The sequence below is a fragment of the Garra rufa genome, chromosome 1, assembly GCF_049309525.1.
Source record: "Garra rufa chromosome 1, GarRuf1.0, whole genome shotgun sequence".
Lineage (NCBI taxonomy): Eukaryota > Metazoa > Chordata > Actinopteri > Cypriniformes > Cyprinidae > Garra > Garra rufa.
Genome location: NC_133361.1, coordinates 32,729,777 through 32,748,932, shown reverse-complemented (window position 1 = coordinate 32,748,932; position 19,156 = coordinate 32,729,777). Strand labels below are relative to the sequence as shown.

Below are 19,156 nucleotides of genomic sequence, written 5' to 3'. Positions count from 1 at the left end.
TTCTTTTGGATCTCAACATGATGTGTAGCTTTTGAGGATCTTTTGGTACTTCACTTTCTCAGGCAGGTCCTATTTAAGTGATTTCTTGATTGCGAACAGGTGTGGCGGTAATCAGGCCTGAGTGTGGCTAGAGAAACTGAACTCAGCAACACTTTTTCACACAGGGCCATGTGGGTTTGGATTTTGTTTTCCCTTTATAATAAAAAACTTCATTCAAAAACTGCATGTTGAGTTTACTTGTGTTATCTTTGATTAATATTTAAATTTGTTTGATGATCTGAAACATTAAAGTGTGACAAACATGCCAAAAAAACAAAACAAGGAAGGGGGCCAACACTTTTTCACACCACTGTATATGTGGGAGTATAGACGACACTGAAGATTCAATAAAATGTGGAGTAAATACTTTATTAACATTCAAGATTTCATTAGCATTGCTATATCTCAAATTAAAATTCTACACAAAAAAAGTAAAAATTAAATACATGTTCACAGGATAGGTGCTGGATGGAAAGTAAAGGTTATGTAAGGCAAATATACAAACAAGAATTAAACTACAATTAATGAGGTCCCTTTGACATGTAACCAACATAACAAAACAAAAAACAGAATGAGCGGGGAGAAAACGTGACAATGCGTAGATACCAAGCAAAGTATTTATGTGCAGTTTTCTTTGTAATTACAATGTAAATAGAGCCTTTCACTTTAAAAGTCATACTTTACTTCTAAAAGCACACTGACTAACATCTGCATTATCTGACCCAAAGGGCAGCTGTGTCTTATTCAAATATTTGTGCAACACTCATCCTATTCCCTCAATGATTCTTTCCCTCGAATAGCTACACTAATGCCTATAGTATAGTAATACACAACTGTCTATAATTGCCCCACAAAATGCAGTGTTAGAAATGCCTAGTTACCTAAATGCCAGTGAAATATCTATAAAATACAAAATACCAACCCTTTTAAGCCATATAAAATTATTCTAAAGAATACTGTGTAAATAGAAAACGTCATTAGCTCCTTCATACCGTGTTAATACTGTGGCAAAAACAAACTGGTTAGAATTACTGCGGCGAATACACCATGTTCCTTCAAATTACACACTTCACAGTTAACTGCCAAGAATTACTTACAATGGCAAGTGGTTAAGGGACATTATTTAAAAATAATAATAATAACAATAAAGACGACTGAATGAAAAGAAAATATCTCTATCAAACCCACAGGGTCCATAACTTGAACTTTTCAATAGACTCCTGATTTGTGGTCAGAAACCATCACAGTATCATAGATATTGTTGAAAAGGCTGTCAGGAGGAAAAAAGCAAACGCTTCATACAGAGAGTACATACCTTCATAAATGAGCAGGGCACTTAATATTTTTTCCTCCCGTAATTATGAATAGTTATTTTCTGTTGTGCAGCTGGCCGCCCCCAAAATACCCTTAGAGATGCATGAACTGTAGCAGCTATGTATTCTAGGATCAACTAAAGAGGCAAATTATACACCAGATATCTAAATATAACATTTTCATTTGATTTAGCATAAACTAATTAATGGCACACAGTGAAAAGAGGAGAGGTGACGTGACAAAAGAGGAATGTTAAAAGACAAACTGAGAAGAAAAACTTGACGGGCTCAGTGCAAGTAGCCCCCCTACCTGCATACAGACATTGTGCAACTTGACTGTTTATTGCCTGATCCCTTTAAAAGTCACCTCTCAAATGTACCATTTCATAGCCCCTCAAAGGAACCAATGGTTGTTGGGGGGGAAAAAAGCTGGGAAGGAAAACTGGAGGGAAGGAAAACTGGAGGAAAGGTGATGAGAAAAAGGATAATAGAATGAATCCTTCAGTCTTTTGGCACAGGGAAAAAAGTGCAACATTCCCATGGTAAAACCTAATGAACAACGTTTGGTGCAACTTCCGGAGTCACAAACTGCTCTGTCAGGATCCAATCAGAAGTGACGAGTTCAGCTGATGAGTCCCGTAATTGGACCTTAGAAAGAAAAAAAAAACTTAAGACTTAAATACTGATCAAATCATTAAAACACATTTGATTTTATAAATCAAACTATTCTGCACTGCCAAACATGTCCACTAGGAGGCAAAGTAGTATTTTTTTTCTCTGAGGAAAGTGTAGATAAACAAATGTAGAATGTCCAAGGCTAAATGAAAGTGCTTGAGAACATGTGGTCTGTTCTTAATTTTCTGTACATTAGCAGTTCACATAATGCCTTGGGCTTAACGAAGAAGGATAAGAGAGGCAGATGCCCTACTGAGAATCAGCTTGCAGGAATTACAAGAGTGCATTCCATCAAGCTCTGCATAAAAATGTAGTTTAAGTCATGTTCTTGTCTAGTAAGTAAAGCATAAATTGACTGCAGTCATTAGCAGACTAAAAAAGCTACTGTGGCATCTATAAAGTCGCAAAGCAGGGGGTGGGGGAAGAATTCTCTCAACAAACATCTCTGGCAATTAAACACATGAGATGTCTGGAAGCACCAAGGTTTTGTCTCTTTGTCTATCTTAACTGTTGTTTACTAAGCCATTTTAAATGATTTGAAACTCTAGCATTACAAGCTGTGTAAGCCAAGTTAAACAAAAGTGATGCTACCCTTTTAATAAAGTAGGTGCAGAATAACGGATAGCGGTTAATTACACACGGCAAAAAAATGCTTTTCTTACTTAGATTTTTTTATCTAGTTTCCAGCCAAAATATTTAAAATTCTAGACAAGTAAAAATTATTTTCTTGTTTTCAGAAAAAAACGAGTCAAAATTAAGTGCGTTTTTGCTTGAAACAAGCAAAGTAATCTGCCAATGGGGTAAGAAAAATAATCTTGTTTTCTGTTTGAAATAAGATTATTTTTCTTAACCCATTGGCAGATTATTTTGCTTGTTCTAAGCAAAAACTCACTTCATTTTAACTTGTCTTTTCTTAAAACAAGAAAATAATTTTTACTTGTCTAGAAAGTCCTCCTTGATTTAAGAATGTTTAGATATTTTGGCTGGAAACAAGACAAAAAAATCTAAGTAAGAAAAGCATTTTTTGCAGTGCAAAAAGAAAGAAAAAATATATGGTTAGTCTTTATTTTAAGTTGTCTTTGTTAGTGTAATTATACATTTAAGTACTGAGTATTAACTACATGTACTTACTATATGGTTACTATGGTTCGTGTACATGCATACATAAATATCTTAGAGAAAAAAAGATCCCTGATATATTTTTTACAAACTTCATGGGATCTCAGCAACTGAATGTACTTGAATAGACTAAAGCACAAAAAAACACCCTAATCTAACAGACTTGAAAATAGCAGAATTTAACCAAATCATGTAATAAACCACGTAAATTAGTATGGAAGCCTGTTTCCACCACAGAATAAAAAAAAAGGTTATTGCAACTTCTCACAATTCTGTTATAAACTCACAATTGCGAGTAATAAAGTCAAAACTGCGAGATATAAACTCGCAATCCTGAGAAATGAAGAATTGTGATATAAACTCGCAATTTTGTGAACAGTCTTTTTTTCCCCCACAGAACTTTTATAACTTTAGAACTCGCAATTGCAAGTTTATATCTCACAATTCTGAGAAAAAGTCAGAATTGCTAGATAGATACAAAATCGCAAGTGCGAGAAAAAAAGTAGTCAGAATTGTGATTTTATATCTGTATTCTATATTCTGACTTTATTTCTCGCAAAGATGTAAACTGGCAATTGCGAGAGGAAAAAAAAAAAAAAGTAAAAATTGTGAGATAAAAATTTGCAATTACCTTTTTTATTTTTTTATTCAGTGGTGGAAACAGGCTTCCATAAATTAGAGACATAAGTGAAGCTTATAAAAAAATTTAAATAAAAATTAATTAATAAATTACTTGATTCACTTGGCTACAATAAATCAGACTTTCCAAGACTACATGATTTTTAACCAAAAACAATGATTCATCAGTCAGAACTTGTGAAAAAAAAAAGATCTTTAAAATTAAGAAATATTTTAAACAAATCCCAATAATAAAAGTGTTTTCTTGTGCATCTATGTTTTTGTATAAATATGTATGTTAGTGTTTACCTAACGTTATTTAATTAGTTTATGGTCAATTTATGTTTACTGCATAACTGTCAGATTTATCTCTCTCTTCGCAATGTCATTTCCTCAGAGTTCGGGGGTCGTATTGTCCTGTAACCATGCTTAAAATGGTAAGATATGTTGTTTATTATTCATTAAAGGGATAGTTCACCCAAAAATAAAAATGACCCCATGATTTACTCATCCTCAAGCGATCCAAGGTGTACTTTCTTATTTCAGAAGAATACAATTAGAGTTCTATAAAAAAAAAATGTCCTAGCTCTTCCAAGCTTTACAATGGCAGTGAATGGGCGTTAAAATTTTGAAGCCCATAAAAGTGCATCTATCCACTATAAAAAGTCCTCATGGATATTTTTCTTACACAAATGCATAAATTCACTATTTAAAACTTTATAAACCATAATCTCTATTTTCCGCTAACTGTCGTACAAGAGAGAGTGGCGTTCCAGCAGATGACATAAGGCGGTAGTAACGAACGCGGAAGTGCAGAAGAGAGAGCAAAACAAAACACCGGTCACAAATTTGAAGCACAAAATGAGGATCTGTAAAGAAAAATGTCAGAAGGTTTTGATACAAGCCAAAAGGAGACTGGTTTTCCTTTGCTGCAAACAAAACAAAACTTGGTTCTTGAGAGAGCCAGTTTTCACCAGAGCCAGTGTTGGGGAAAGTTACTTTTAAAAGTAATGCATTACAATATTGAGTTACTCCCTAAAAAAAGTAACTAATTACGTTACTTAGTTACTGTTTGTGGAAAGTAATGCATTACGTTACTTTTTAAATCTGGGCAGGAGTTGCTTGTTCTAAAACGAACATTGATTCACTTCAGAAGGCCTTCATTAATACCCTGGAGACATGGAGCAATTTATGATGGACGGATGCACTTTCTTTGGCTTTAAAATCTCAGCACCCATTCACTGCCATTTATAAAGCTTGGAAAAGCTAGGATATTTTTAATACAATTCTGATTGTATTCGTCTGAAAGAAGAAAGTCATATACACCTAGGATGGCTTGAGGGTGAGTAAATCATGGGGTTATTTATATTTTTCCATTTTTGGGTGAACTGTAAAAAAAAAAAATTAAGCTATACTGCTACTTTCTATGTGTTTGTAAACAACTGAACTATTGTCACACTACTCGTAAAGAGAAGTACTTCTTGTTCCTTCCTCAACACTAAATACACTAACAATACAAAGTGCACATCCCAAATAATTTTTGCAAACCAACATCATGCACGGATCTGCACATTAATTACCCGCCAGACTCAGCAGGGTCTATTTCCTCAGTCAGGCACACCTCCTTTCAGCATCCAGTAACAAATCCCCATCTTCTTTTCCCAGACCACAGTGTTCACAGCCTGCTTACGCTGTAAATGTTCCTCACCTCCAGCTGTCTGCCAGCTCGCCTCAGTTGATGAGAATTCCAGGAGGCCTTCCATCCTCTTCAGTGATGTTCCTGAAGTTATTCTCAGCTTCATCCACAGTCCTAAAGAAACAAAAGATTGAGGGAAACCCAAAATAACCTCAACTTGAATAGACCAGAATAGAGAAGTAAAGACCGCTCACATTAAGAAGTCTTTGACGTCCTCAACGGTGAGCTCGCCAGTGGTGTCCAGAGTGATATCAGCACTGCTGTTTGGAGAATCCAGGACGGGTGAGGACAAGGCGCTTCGCATTTCATCAAAGAACCCTGAGAGAATGACCACATAGTATCTGATTCTTTTGCTTTTTCAGCCTAAGCAATGAAGTCATTGTATTTCATGAAACACAACATGTTCTGACAGTGTGATTTGTATCGTCACAAAAGGGGTGAGATCATAGTTTTAGAAAAATTAACTGCTGTATGAGACATTAAACATCAAGAACATAAATTAGACTTCAGTCATAATTTTAATTTCCAGTAAAACAAAACCGCAGTAACGCTAGTAATTTCAGCTAGTTGGGTGAAGAATGACATTTATTTTCCATCTGTCAAGACTTGAGCGCAGAATTGTTACCTTCAGTTTCGACAGACTTGCTCTCTGCTTGTGTCTTGTGTGTTCCATTAGCCTGTGGTGGGAGCGTCGTGCTGGAACCGCTACAAAAAAAGATTGAAATGTGCTGAAAATGCAAAACTATTATTCTCTGAATGTCTGGAACATTATTCATTTCTGCAACATGATCATCCACCAAAATTACCCATCTGTACACTAGCGTTCATGCATTTATTTGTTCAAGAACATAGTAATATTGTGTAATATGTTTTATAATTTTAAATAACGGTTTTCTATTTGAATATATTTTTACATATAATGTATTCCAGTGATGTAAGCTGAATTTTCAGCATCATTACTCCAGTATTCACTGTCACCTGATCCTTCAGAAATCATTCGAATATGCTGATTTGCTGCTCAAGGGACATTTATTATTATCATCATGTTGAAAACTGCTCAACAAGCCTGCATTTATTTGATCCAAAATACAGACAAAGCATTAATATTGTGAAATATTTTTTACTATTTAAAATAACTGCTTTCTATTTGAATATATATTTTTTCAGTATCATTACTTCATCACATGATCCTTCAGAAATCATTTTAATATGCTGATTTGATGTTCAAGAAACATTATTATTATTATTAATATTTAAAATGGTTAAGTAAATTTTTTTCAGGATTCTTAGATGAACAGAAAGACCAAAAGATCAGCATTTATCTGAAATAAAAAGCTTTTGTAACATTATACACTACACCATTCAAAAGTTTAGAGTCAGTATAATTTGAAATCAGTATTAATTTCTATTAATTCATATTATTATAAAAAACATTTCTAAAAAATAAAGTCCATTTATAATTTCCATTTTAGATACATGCTGTGCTTCTAACTTTCAATTCATCAAAGAAACCTGAAAAAATTCTACTCAGCTGTTTTCAACATTATTATTATTATTATTATTATTATTATTATTATTATGTTTTTGAGCAGCAAATCAGAATATTAGAATGATCTCTGAAGGATTATGTGACTGGAGTAATGATGCTAAAATTGAGCTTTGAAATCACAGGAATAAATTACATTTTAAAATATACTAAAATAGAAAAGTAATTTATATAGTAAAAATATTTCAAAATTTTACTTTTTTGTACTTTGGATCAAATAAATGCAGGCTTGGAGAGCAGAAAAACTTCTTTAAAAAAACATTAAAAATCTTACTGTTCAAAAACTTTTGACTGGTAGTGCATATAGTGCTTTAATAATGAACAATGAATATTAAGATCTGATTGCTAAAACATGCATGCATGTAATAAAATTCAATGACTATATTAAATTTCCATTTTTGTGTTTTCTTTTTCTTTCTGTCAAGACGGATAATCTTGACACTGTATATTATTAATATTTCACTGCCATTAATGACAATGACACCTTCCAACTGTCACTGCTACTTCAACGACAGTTTTCAAAGTTTTCCTATCATCAAAAACCAAAGCAGGAAAAAGCCTAAATAAGAAGCAAATTCTAGGTCACAAGATACATTTCACCCATAAGGATGTTGAGTAACTTCACAAACAGTGAAATCTCACTGATCCAAAATCCGGCTCAACATAATTGCATATTGAACATCAAATATCTCTAAATTGTCTGTTGCTTTGATGTTGCCCATGAATTTCATATTTCAGACTTGACAGGCAATCTTCTGGAAACTCTGCATTGCACCTGTTTAGAACGCTGTTAAACTGTGATTAGCAAAATCTCTCATTTACCTGTGAGCAGAGAAATCGTGAGGTCGCTCCACATCCACTCGGCACAGCGGCTCTGTGATCACACTGGCTGACAGTGAGAAGCGCTCATACTCCGAGGGTGAAATCAGGTAGAATCCTAATAACATTGAAGGCAAACATAGTTGAATCATCTTTAAAAGCTTAATGCCAGAAATGATTTACATGCTGTTTGAGTGAACTACCAACCTTGTCCTGTCTTAGTGAAAACACATGAAGCAATGCCACTTATGTCTTCTTTGCGGACGCAGTCGTAGCGTACTTGCGGTCTCAGCGCTGGCACACTGAACACGTGGATGTCACCCAGATTGGTAAGGCACACTAAAGCATTCTCAGAGTAGTCTTCAGAGCTAACGCTGGTGAAGTTCGACAGCGCCACCTTTCGTACTCGACAGCCTTCATGGGCGGTCAACTTGAACTTGGTCTTCGCGTTTACTTTAGGCAGCATGAAAACCTACATAAAACCAAAATAAAGGTTGTTTACTTCCAATCCATTTTTTAATGATCCATTTTAGTTGTAAATATCCCAACCTTAAACTGCTCCTCAGAAGCAATAAGAACAGAGTGGCTGCCCTGCATGTCCGGGGCTTTGGCCAGATCTCTGGAGACTTCGTATGGCTCCGGCAGAGGGTTTCCTCGGCCATCCAGCACAGCGATGGACACCACTGGAGCTCTGTGCATGAGCTGGATCTCCTTCCCCAGCAGGGCCTCTACACTCTGCTCTGAGAACTTCTCCTGCGAGGGTACATCCAGAGCATATGCGTACACTGAGCCAGAGTTTGTGCCGGCCCACATTGTAGGTCCGTGATGCGTTCCTGAGTAACAAAGGGAAAATAATGCTGTCAACCAGGTGACCTACAGCCATATAAATAAATGTTAAAAGGACAGTTCACCCAGTAATAAAAATTCTATCATGAATTACTCAGCCTCATGTCATTTCAAACCCGTAAGACCTTTGTTCATCTTCGGAACACAAACTAAGATATTTTTGATGAAATCCGAGAGCTTTCTGACCCTGCATAAACAGCAAAGCAACTGACAAGTTACCTTTATAGCGTGTTGCCGTCTATGAAGGGTCAAAAAGCTCTCGGATATTATAAAAAAATATATATCTTAATTTGTGTTCTGAAGATGAACGAAGGTCTTACGGGTTTGGAACAATATAAGGATAAGTAATTAATGACAGAATTTTCATTTTTGAGTGAACTGACCCTTTAATCCTGGTCTTACGAACTTTCTATTCGTCAAATAATACTAAAAACACCATTGCAGTTTTTTACAAAAGCCTTATAGGCGGCTACATATATGAAAAAAAAAACACCTAACCCTAAAAAAATTCTAACAAAAGGTTTCTCAGCTGTTTTTTGTAGTATTAGGTGTCCTTAATAACATACTAAAAGTTTACCAAGGTTTCACCACTAGAAAGGTGTCATTTTCAAGATGGCATTCAAGATGGGCAGATAACCCTTAAATATCCTAACTCCTTCATTATTTGACCTAGCCAAGTAATCTTAGTGTCTAACCCCATGTTTTCTGGGTCTATAAATCCATTGGACTTGTCTAAATTGAACTGACATGATTACATACTTATTATTTTAAATCATAATTCTATTATCACATGATAGTTTTTACTGTATTTTTGATCAAATAAACGCTTGGTGAGCGTAAGAGACTTCTTTCAAAACGGTTAAAAAGAATACAAATCTTGATTTTCCAGAAAGCGTTTCCCAATCCTGCTCTATGCATCCACCCAAAACTAAAGCTTTGGATCTGTTATCTAACATCTGATTCCACTTATCAGCTTATTAAGTAGCATTCTTTATGACCTGATTTGGTGGCCTAAGTATTTTGCATTTTTTAGTTTTCCCTATTCAGTCAGCACAGCTGTTTCAGACAACAGTGACCTAACCTGACCTGCTATTGTGTTCCAGTAACAAGCCACTCACACCCATAACTGCACAGTACAAATTCAAAGTTATTCCCCCCATTATTGTGAATCATTTAAATATATTGCACTAATAAAACAATACTACTTTGTTCAGAACTCCCTCATGGAAAATTCAGCTCTCTATTGAGCAAGAATCAGTTTCAGCCACAAGGTCATTCATTTGAAGAAGATGGAAACAGGCTGCCTCGTGCTTGTGACCCAGACATTGTAATATAGAGACAGCATAAATCACTTCAATATGCATGTGTAGGCAAGTGTGTAGCAGCCTTGATCAGGTTAAACAATATACACATCAGCCAACACATTTCACACAGGACGGACAAAACTTAAATGTGGAATAAGATTCCTAGATTAGATTGACAACAAAATTGCTTATGCCGATCTGATATCAGACTAATAATTAAATAAAAATGTCTTTAACAGTTGTACAAGCCTGTTTTAAAAGTCAAACTAGGGCTGTGAATAGATTCAGTAATTCAATTGGAATAACGCACAAATAATCACAATTGAAATACAGTTGAGGTCAAAAGTTTACATACACCTTACAGAATCTGCAAAATGTTCATTTTACCAAAATAAGAGGGATCATACAAAATGCATGTTATTTTTTTATTTAGTACTGACCTGAATAAGATATTTCACATAAAATGTTTACATATAGTCCACAAGAGAACATAATAGCTGAATTTATTTAAAAAAAAAAAAAAAAAAAAAATTCACATACACTTGATTCTTAATACTGTTACCTGAATGATCCACAGATGTGTTTTTTGGTTTAGTGATAGTTGTTCATGAGTTCCTTGTTTGTCCTCAACAGTTAAACTGCCCACTGTTCTTCAGAAAAATCCTTCAGGTCCCACAGATTCTTTGAGGGGTTTTTTTTTTAGCATTTTTGTGTATTTGAACTAACTAAGATTTTGAGATGCATGTTTTCACACTGAGGACAACTAAGGGACTATGTGCAACTATTTCAGAAGGTTCAAATGCTCATTAATGCTCCAGAAGCAAACATGATGCATGAAACTTTTTGATTTTGAAGATCAGGGTACATTTAACATTTGTCTTCTGGGAAACATGTAAGCATCTTCTGTAGCTTCTGAATGGCAGTACTAAATGAGAAAAATATGATATTTAGGCAAAATAAGAAAAATCTTCATTCTGTTCAAAAGTTTTCACCCCCTGGCAATGCATCATCGTTTTTCAAAATCATACATTCATTGTTGGACAGGGTTCAAATGCACAAAAGCTGAAAAACCAAAGAATTTGTTGGACCTGAAGGATTTTTCTGAAGAACAGCAGACAGTTTAACTGTTCAGGACAAACAAGGGACTCATGAACAACTATCACTAAACAAACAAAAAAAAAAGCTGTGGATCATTCAGGTAACAACAGTATTAGGAATCAAGTGTACGTAAACTTTTGAACGGAGTCATTTTTATAAATTCAACTATTATTTTCTCTTGTAAACTAAATTTAAACATCTTCTCAGCAATGTCTTATTCAGGTCAGTACTAAATAAAAAATAACATGCATTTTGTATGACCCCTCTTATTTTAGTAAAATACTTAACATTTTGCAGATTCTGCAAGGTGTATATAAACTTTTGACCTCAACTGCATGTTCCGTAAGTTTGCATATCTTAAAACATCCCAATTGGATTTAATTTATAGGATGGATCTGATATAGTATAGAATGTCAATGACAAATTCAATTACATAAAATCTGGCAAAAACACAAACACACACACACTTAAGTAGTCATACTGCCTGAACTGTCAGACTGTGCCATATCTGAAACCCTTTCCACCACAATTCTCACCATCTCTAAGGAAAGTGTCAGCGAAGCAGAGGCAGCGAACCACTCCAGACAGCGAGTCGTCTGCAGAGCGGGGCTCAATCCGTCTCTGCACTGGTGTCACCTCAGCATCGTGCTCTGCCAACTGAGCGTTAGCCTCCTGAACCTGATAAAAGCAATATGAGCATCTTAAAAAAAACAAAAAAAACAAATCAACAGCCTCACTTTCCTACAATCACAAAACCCTGTACAACGGAAATGCATGTATGTGAGATTTCCAGGCACTCACTTTACTGACGGGACTATTAACCACAGCACGTTTCTTTCCTGAGACTCTGCTCTTCCGGATTCTTCTGAAGGACTGGCGCAAGGATTTCTTCAGAGACTTCACTCGAGACAGCGGGCCCTCCATAGCCAGAGAGTCATTGGGGTGTAGAGTGCACCTTCGGAAAAACACAAAACCTTCCATTATAGCAAAGTACAGTCACAAGTCAGATTTTTATTAATATTCTTTGAGGTTATTTTACACTGCAACTGCTGAAAGAAGCTGTGATTGGTTCATGCAATAAATCCCAGCTTGTATTTGTGCATGTTCCAATTTTGCGAATCAGTATGACTCAACAATATGTGACCCTGGACAACAAAACCAGTCTTAAGTAGCATGGGAATATTTGTAGCAATAGCCAACAATACATTTTATGGGTCAAAATTATCAATTTTTCTTTTTTGCCAAAAATTATTAGGATATTAAAGGAACCGTATGTAAGAAATTTATGTCAGTTAATCATAAAATGGCCCTGACATGTCACTAGACATTAAGAAATCATGTTCATTTCAAATACTTATATCACTGACAACAGTGGTCCGGCCAGGATATTGTCATTTAATAAAAGTGAGAGTTGCAGCCCTCAACTGAAGTTATTGTTGTCATTTTGTGTTTTGGTCTGAGGCTCCACCCTCCAGCTATCTACCAATCACGAAGTCAGTAGAGTTTCGTCCTCCGGGTTGCCAGCTCAGCTGCAGTTACGAACTTGTCGGATAAAACATGTATAACGTTACGAAACATAAAAGCCTCGTTATGAATCCGAAATACGTCGTGACAAAGTCCGAAATAACACAAGGATTTGTATAGGAGATGCCTTTGAAAGATGGAGACGGCTGAAAACGGAGAAGAATTTAAAGATAGACGCCAACGTTGCTAATTTTCTCCTGGACAGGTAAGATTCATCTATGTTTGGCTAACTTTGCTTCAGTACACAGTGGATTTTCCACGGTTGGCCGAGCTAAATGAGTTCATAAAAAGCTTTATATCGCACCACTAGCAGGGTATGAAAACAATCTATGTTCCGACTGAAATGTGGTATTACAGTACATCTATACAAAATATTTGGCTAATCGCCATCTGTAAATTTTTGCGATACATAATTACTTCGCAAAACATCTCTCGTGAAGCATAAACATAATTAACAGAAGAAAAACAAATTACTGTGTAGGACTCGTCACTTGCCATTGAAGCTCCTTGTAGCAGCCTACTCCTGCAGCTTAGCTGGCAACCTCGAGTCAGGGGGGGAGCGGGAGGGGATACACCGTTCTACAGTATTTTGAAAGTGATTGCAGTACCAGTTTTGGCCACAATCCTACATACGGTTCCTTTAAGTAAAGATCATGTTTCATTAAGATATTTTGTACATTTCCTAGGGTAAATATATCAAAACTTAATTTTTGTTTAGTAATATGCTTCCCTAAGAACTTCGTTTGGACAACTTTAAATACACTTTTCTCAATATTTTTTTTTTGTACAAACCAAACATCAATGGAAACTTATTTACTCTGCTTTCAGAAAAAAAAGTACCCCTTATGACTGGTTTTGTGGTCCAGGGTCACATATAATGGCATTAATGGGATACCTATTTTTTTTTTTTTTTTTTTAAATATGTAAACACCTCACACACTTAGATATAACCACTTTGTCATGTCAAAATAAGATTTAAAATGGCATGAAAACATGATCTATAGGAGTTTTTAATGAGTAAATAGCTTGGTGAAATGTAAAGTAAATTTCTCTCTGTGATGAATATTTACAGAGCTTTGATGACTGATGCTCTGAACAATTCAAAACAGTTTAAAGTTAACTATTTATAAAGAATTGCTTAAAAATAAGTTCACAAATAAAATATATTGTTTAAACTGTTACTGCCTTGACTTATTATTTTTTAAAAACTAAAATGCTTAAACACTAATTATTATTCGTTAATAAATAGAATAATGATAACATGATTGAAGTAAAAATAGAATTGTTTTTTATGTTTTTATTTTTTCTCTGATAGTATAAGTAATGTTTTTCTAACCAAGAAAATGTAACTGGCACAAGAATTTACATTTAAAAAAAAAAAAAAAAAAAAAAAAAAAAAAAAAACTTTAAGGACTTTCCTCCTCATTTTAGAACACCACCACACACCACCGATTTGCTCATGAAAGATCTCACATATATTTCAATTATTAATTTAGTATATAAATAACATATTTAGTAAATAAAATCGAGCCAATCCCAATTCAGATAACCTGAATATCTTCATAGCAAATGAGATCAATCTCTTTCAATTTGATCCACTTATTAAAAGCTCCCAAACAAGCATTTGGCAAAGTAACATAGCAGCTTTGGATGGCCCCACGATTTACCTCGCCAGCACTGGACTTCGTCGATGGTAGTCAAAGAGGCCAAAGCCATGACTGGTGCCAAAGGCAATGAGGTTCCACTCTGCGTGCAGGGTTACCGCAGTAACAGCCGCGGGGGGCATGCACTGCACCAGGACAACCGGCTGGAATCCAGGAGCAAACACTACTGAGCCACTTTTTGGAGGCAGCCGGTCATGACCCTTCCACGTGAAACCCTCTCTGTCCTGGAGCAGGTCCATTGTGGCCACATCAATCATGTGATCGGACTTCTCATCGCTAAGAACCATAACTATAACCTGTGAACAGAGTATAGGTGTATAACCTTAATATCATTTATTTTTGTAAAGACAACAGCGATTTAAAAACTTAGAGAGCATCTAGGTAACAGTATTAAGCCATATGTGAACCTGGACCACAAAACCTGTCTTCAGAAGCACGGGTTGTAGCAATAGCCAAAAATACATTGTATGGGTCAAAATGATAAATTATTCCAAAATTCATTAGGATATCAAGTAAAGATCGTGTTCCATGAAGATATGTTGTAGTTTCCTACCATAGATATATCAAAACTTAACTTTTAATTTGTAATATGCATTGCTAAGAACTTCATTTGGACAACTTTAAGTAAAGATCATGTTTTATGAAGATATTTTGTGAGTTTCCTACCATAAATATATCAAAACTTAACTTTTAATTAGTAATATGCATTGATAAGAACTTCATTTGGACAACTTTAAAGTTGATTTTCTGAATTTTTTTGCACCCTCAGATTCCAGATTTTCAAATGGCTGTATCTCAGCCAAATATTGTCCTAACCTAACTAGCCATACATCAGCTTTAAGATATGTATAAATCTCAATTTAAAAAAAATTACCCTTATGATTAGTTTTGTGGTCCAGGGTCACATATTCAGATGGGATTGGTTTTCCCAAAGGTGGTGGGATAATCCAGATTTAAAGGGAACCTCAGGTATTAAGACTTGAATGGCTTAATATAATGTAAATGATGTCTCTTGCTGAAATATGTAGTAGAAAACCCATGAAAGACTTACGTTATTTTAAAAAATGCACATTGTTTCATACATATTTTGGACTGTGGGGGACGCCATTATTTTAATGGCATAAATTGGTCGCACTCTGTGAGCTACTGGCACTAGCCGCGCTACCCGTTGCTGTTTTTACCGCAACACAACTCGGAAAATAAAATACTGATACGATGACCACAGCTACTGAAAGAGCTTACAGGTGGCGATGGATATAAACGGAGGCTTAAACCAAGCGCCGTACCAAGGGGTCTTAATAATCCCAGATATCGAATAAAATCCACGTCCAGAAACTTTTAGTGGCTGTGGCATCATGACAAGCGTCAGCATGTGTACATCCTGCCAGGATAGCATCTAGCTTTTCTTTTTTCTGCCATTTGTAAGATCTTTCAGTAGCTGTGGTGTACTAAAAGCCTCAAAGGCATCAGGGCTGAAGTGGAGAGAACAAAGATGCTGGTCTTTAGGAAGTTTTATTCATCCATTCCCAATCTTTTCTCCTCTTCTTATCTCTAGGAAAGCAGTGAAGACTTGCATTGTTTCTCTTGTTGCCTTTGAACTGAAAATTACAACCAAAAGATGCACAATGTGGCATTGTATCAGTATTTTTTTTTTCCAGAGTTGTGTCGTGGTAAAAATAACAACAGGTAGTGCCAATAGCTGACAGAGTGCAACCATTTCACATCATTGATGTTGCCCCCATAATTCAAAATATATATAAAACAATGTGGATTTTTTAAACAGCATATAGCTTTCATGGGTTTTCTACTACACATTTCAATAAGAGAAATCATTTATCTTATATCAAGCCATACAAGTCGTAATATCTGAAGTAGTTGTTATGAGGTTTCATTATGGTTAGGGATGCTGCCTACTAGCTGCTCACCTAGGTTTTGAAAAAAAGCTACTGAACTAAAAATATATTTGCATTAATCATTAAAAGCTAGTGATCTTACTTGTCCAGCAGTTCCAGCCACCACTAGCTTCCCGCTGTATTTACAAAGACTGATCTTCTGGATTCCTAATCTGGGATCATCACTGTAAGGGTCAAAACAGCCCACCTGGAAATAAATGAAAAGCAAATATTTATTGTTATTCTTCTTCACTGATTCTCAAGGTTGCACAAATAGAGCTGCAATATCCATTTTATGAGGAATGTATAGTACAAAAACACACCTGAGCCAATCTGTAACTGTAACAAATTAAATTCCACATGCCAACTAAAAATCAAATATCATCTTTACAGCCTTAAAGAAAAAGCATCAGCCATATAGCTGAACAATATAATGCAATCGGTAACAATATAAGACTGCATTTCCTTCCCCTCTAGACACATTGACCCTCAACAATGTCTGCTCCCAGCCAAACAGCTGCGGACAAAGACTAGAACAAAGAAAAGAGGAATGTGCATGTTATGAGGAGAAAGAAAAAAATAAAACAAAAAGGCAATGCAGCAGTGCCATCCACAGCAGAAATGTGCTCCATCTTCAGCAGACGTCAGCAAAGCATTTCAGTCATCAGACAGACAGTCTGCTTTTAATTAAGGTGCAAAGGAATCAACTCCAGTGTGAATCCCATATGCTAAAGTGGGCCACGTGCCAGACTGCAGTTGGCGTTTTATGGAGAAGCTGAAGAGGAGGAAAAGGTGGATTAGGAAAACAAAAAAAGAGAAGGGAGGTCAAAAAACTTGCTAAGCTGAAGCTGCCCTAGTTGTGAAAGAAAACAGTGAGTAAAGTAACAAAATAAAATAACACTGTCTGAGCATTCAGATGATGTGATTTAACGTTTGTTTTAAGAGTGAAAAAAAACATCAGATCTTCCATAAATCCGTGACCTTTCTGAAAGGAGGCCATTCCTCCTCTCCGCCTTGTGTCAGGCTGTCGTTGTGGTCGCAGTCTGTCTGAAAGATGTTGGCTGTGCTCAGTTTGTACAGCGGTTTGAGCGACACTCCTGACGCATCCCAGAAACGCACCGTACCATCCTCATGACTGAAAAAAATAAAATAAACAAATCATCCTGACAGCTGATCCAAATAAACTGTAATGTTTTCATTAAAACCTGTGGGACATTTTATCAAAACAGTGAAGAAAAATGTGAGCAGCTGTTCAATTTTGATTTCTCATTAGAGATAGAATAAAAAAAAAAATAAATAAATAAAAATAAAAATAATATAAAATTAAATAAAAAATATAATAAAATAAAAATAAAGACTACAGCTTTTATTAATCTTAGTTAATGTTAATTTCAGCATTTACTATCACATTATTAAAATCACAAGTTGCGTTTAACATTAATGTACTGTGACTAATATGAACAAACAATGAACAACTGTATTATTAACTAACATAAACAAAGAGTAATAAATAAGTTAAAAATGTATTGTTCATTGTTTGTTCATGTTAGTTAATACATTAAGTAATGTTAACAAATTACACCTTATTGTAAAATTAAATTTTTTTAAAAATAAGATAAAAATAAAAATACATAAAAATTAAATTAAAAATCAAAATCTTACCCAGTTAACATCAGTTCTTTCTGCTTTGGATCAGGTGCTAAGTTTTTCCCTCCACATATTGGCCAATTCTGCCAAAATAAAGAAAAAAAGCACACTCAGGGCGGCCACTTCAACAAAAAAGAAAAAAACCATCTGGCAAACTTTAAATTCTCTAATGAAATAACATTAAATAAGAACTTTGATGCTGTTTGTGTTTTATTGGTGGTTGTTAAATAAAATTCATTTCAGAAAGCCTAAGCTATTAAACCTAAAAATACAGTATGAGCGTGCCGTATTAAATCAAATCATTTATATAACAGTAACAAAAAAAATGAAGAGTGGTGTTTGTTTTATGATGTTAATGTTATACACATAACAGATGTTTTAGTTTTCTGCTGAAGTGAAAGAAAAACGATACATATGTAAAAGTATGTAAGCCAAGTATATGTCAGTAATGGAAATGCCAACACAATTTAACACTTTCTCCAGAAAGTTGATTTTAAATCCATTCTCGCAAATGTACCGTTGAACCAACAGAGGATATGTGAAAAATAAATTGTGCTAGTTTTGGGTTTCTGTGTTATGTCTTTTAATTCACCCACCTCAAAGTTCTGAAGAGGACACTGCTGCTGGCCCGCACTGATCACTCTCTCCCAGAGTCTGGGAGGCACATTTGAGATGTGACATGAACAGGTGATGGCAGAGGAGTGCAGAGGAGCCAGATAGGGAGCAGGGACAGTGGGCCAGCCAGCCATCTGCAGATCAATCACTACCAGCTCTTCTTCCAGAAGAACCACAAGCGCTGATGGGTCATCAAATTCTGTGAGGCACAAAAATAACTGAAGTCCATGCACAGGAAATAAAAATAACCATTAAGTATACGCATGAATCATCAGTGATTTATAGAACACATCCACAGAAGTTATACAGGTCCAAGTGCCCTGATCGAGGGTACAATGGTGGTAATTTAGTAACTGACTCAGGTACCTATAACTAGGGCTGGGTGGTATATACCATGGTAGAAATATCAAATCGTACAGATTCTGCTGGAGTTATTACTATGGCAGCATAATCATGGTACACTTTCACATAATTTTAAGTGTTTTTCACATTGATGGCAGACCTAACTGTTCTGAAAAATCATATTCTGGTTTGCATCCATTAAGTTAATAACCTATTAAAAAAAATAACAACAACAACAACAACAACAACAACAACAACAACAACATTAATCATAACAATAATAATAAAGATGATGGTGATGATGATAAATTAGTAGTAGTAGTATAAGAAGTGGTAGTATTAATTAAATATTGATTAGTAAAAAATATTAATATAATAAAATATAATAATAATAATAAT

The 19,156-nt window shown here is 35.2% G+C and overlaps 1 protein-coding gene across 1 annotated transcript in view; it reads right to left on the bottom strand.

Annotated features, from left to right (window-relative positions):
• Positions 1–403: 403 nt before the first annotated feature.
• The window catches only part of llgl1 (LLGL scribble cell polarity complex component 1), a 59,012-nt gene continuing 40,259 nt past the window's right edge, over positions 404–19,156 (bottom strand). Inside the window, exons 10-23 of the mRNA XM_073833260.1 lie at positions 18,397–18,614; positions 17,816–17,883; positions 17,135–17,288; positions 16,257–16,361; positions 14,265–14,557; positions 11,875–12,028; positions 11,610–11,751; positions 8,375–8,658; positions 8,033–8,297; positions 7,829–7,943; positions 6,086–6,165; positions 5,655–5,778; positions 5,473–5,574; positions 404–2,000 (exon numbers count right to left, since the gene is read on the bottom strand). Coding sequence (XP_073689361.1) covers positions 5,496–5,574; positions 5,655–5,778; positions 6,086–6,165; positions 7,829–7,943; positions 8,033–8,297; positions 8,375–8,658; positions 11,610–11,751; positions 11,875–12,028; positions 14,265–14,557; positions 16,257–16,361; positions 17,135–17,288; positions 17,816–17,883; positions 18,397–18,614 — 2,081 coding nt within the window. The 3' untranslated portion in view covers positions 404–2,000; positions 5,473–5,495. The remainder of the gene's footprint in view (positions 2,001–5,472; positions 5,575–5,654; positions 5,779–6,085; positions 6,166–7,828; positions 7,944–8,032; positions 8,298–8,374; positions 8,659–11,609; positions 11,752–11,874; positions 12,029–14,264; positions 14,558–16,256; positions 16,362–17,134; positions 17,289–17,815; positions 17,884–18,396; positions 18,615–19,156) is intronic.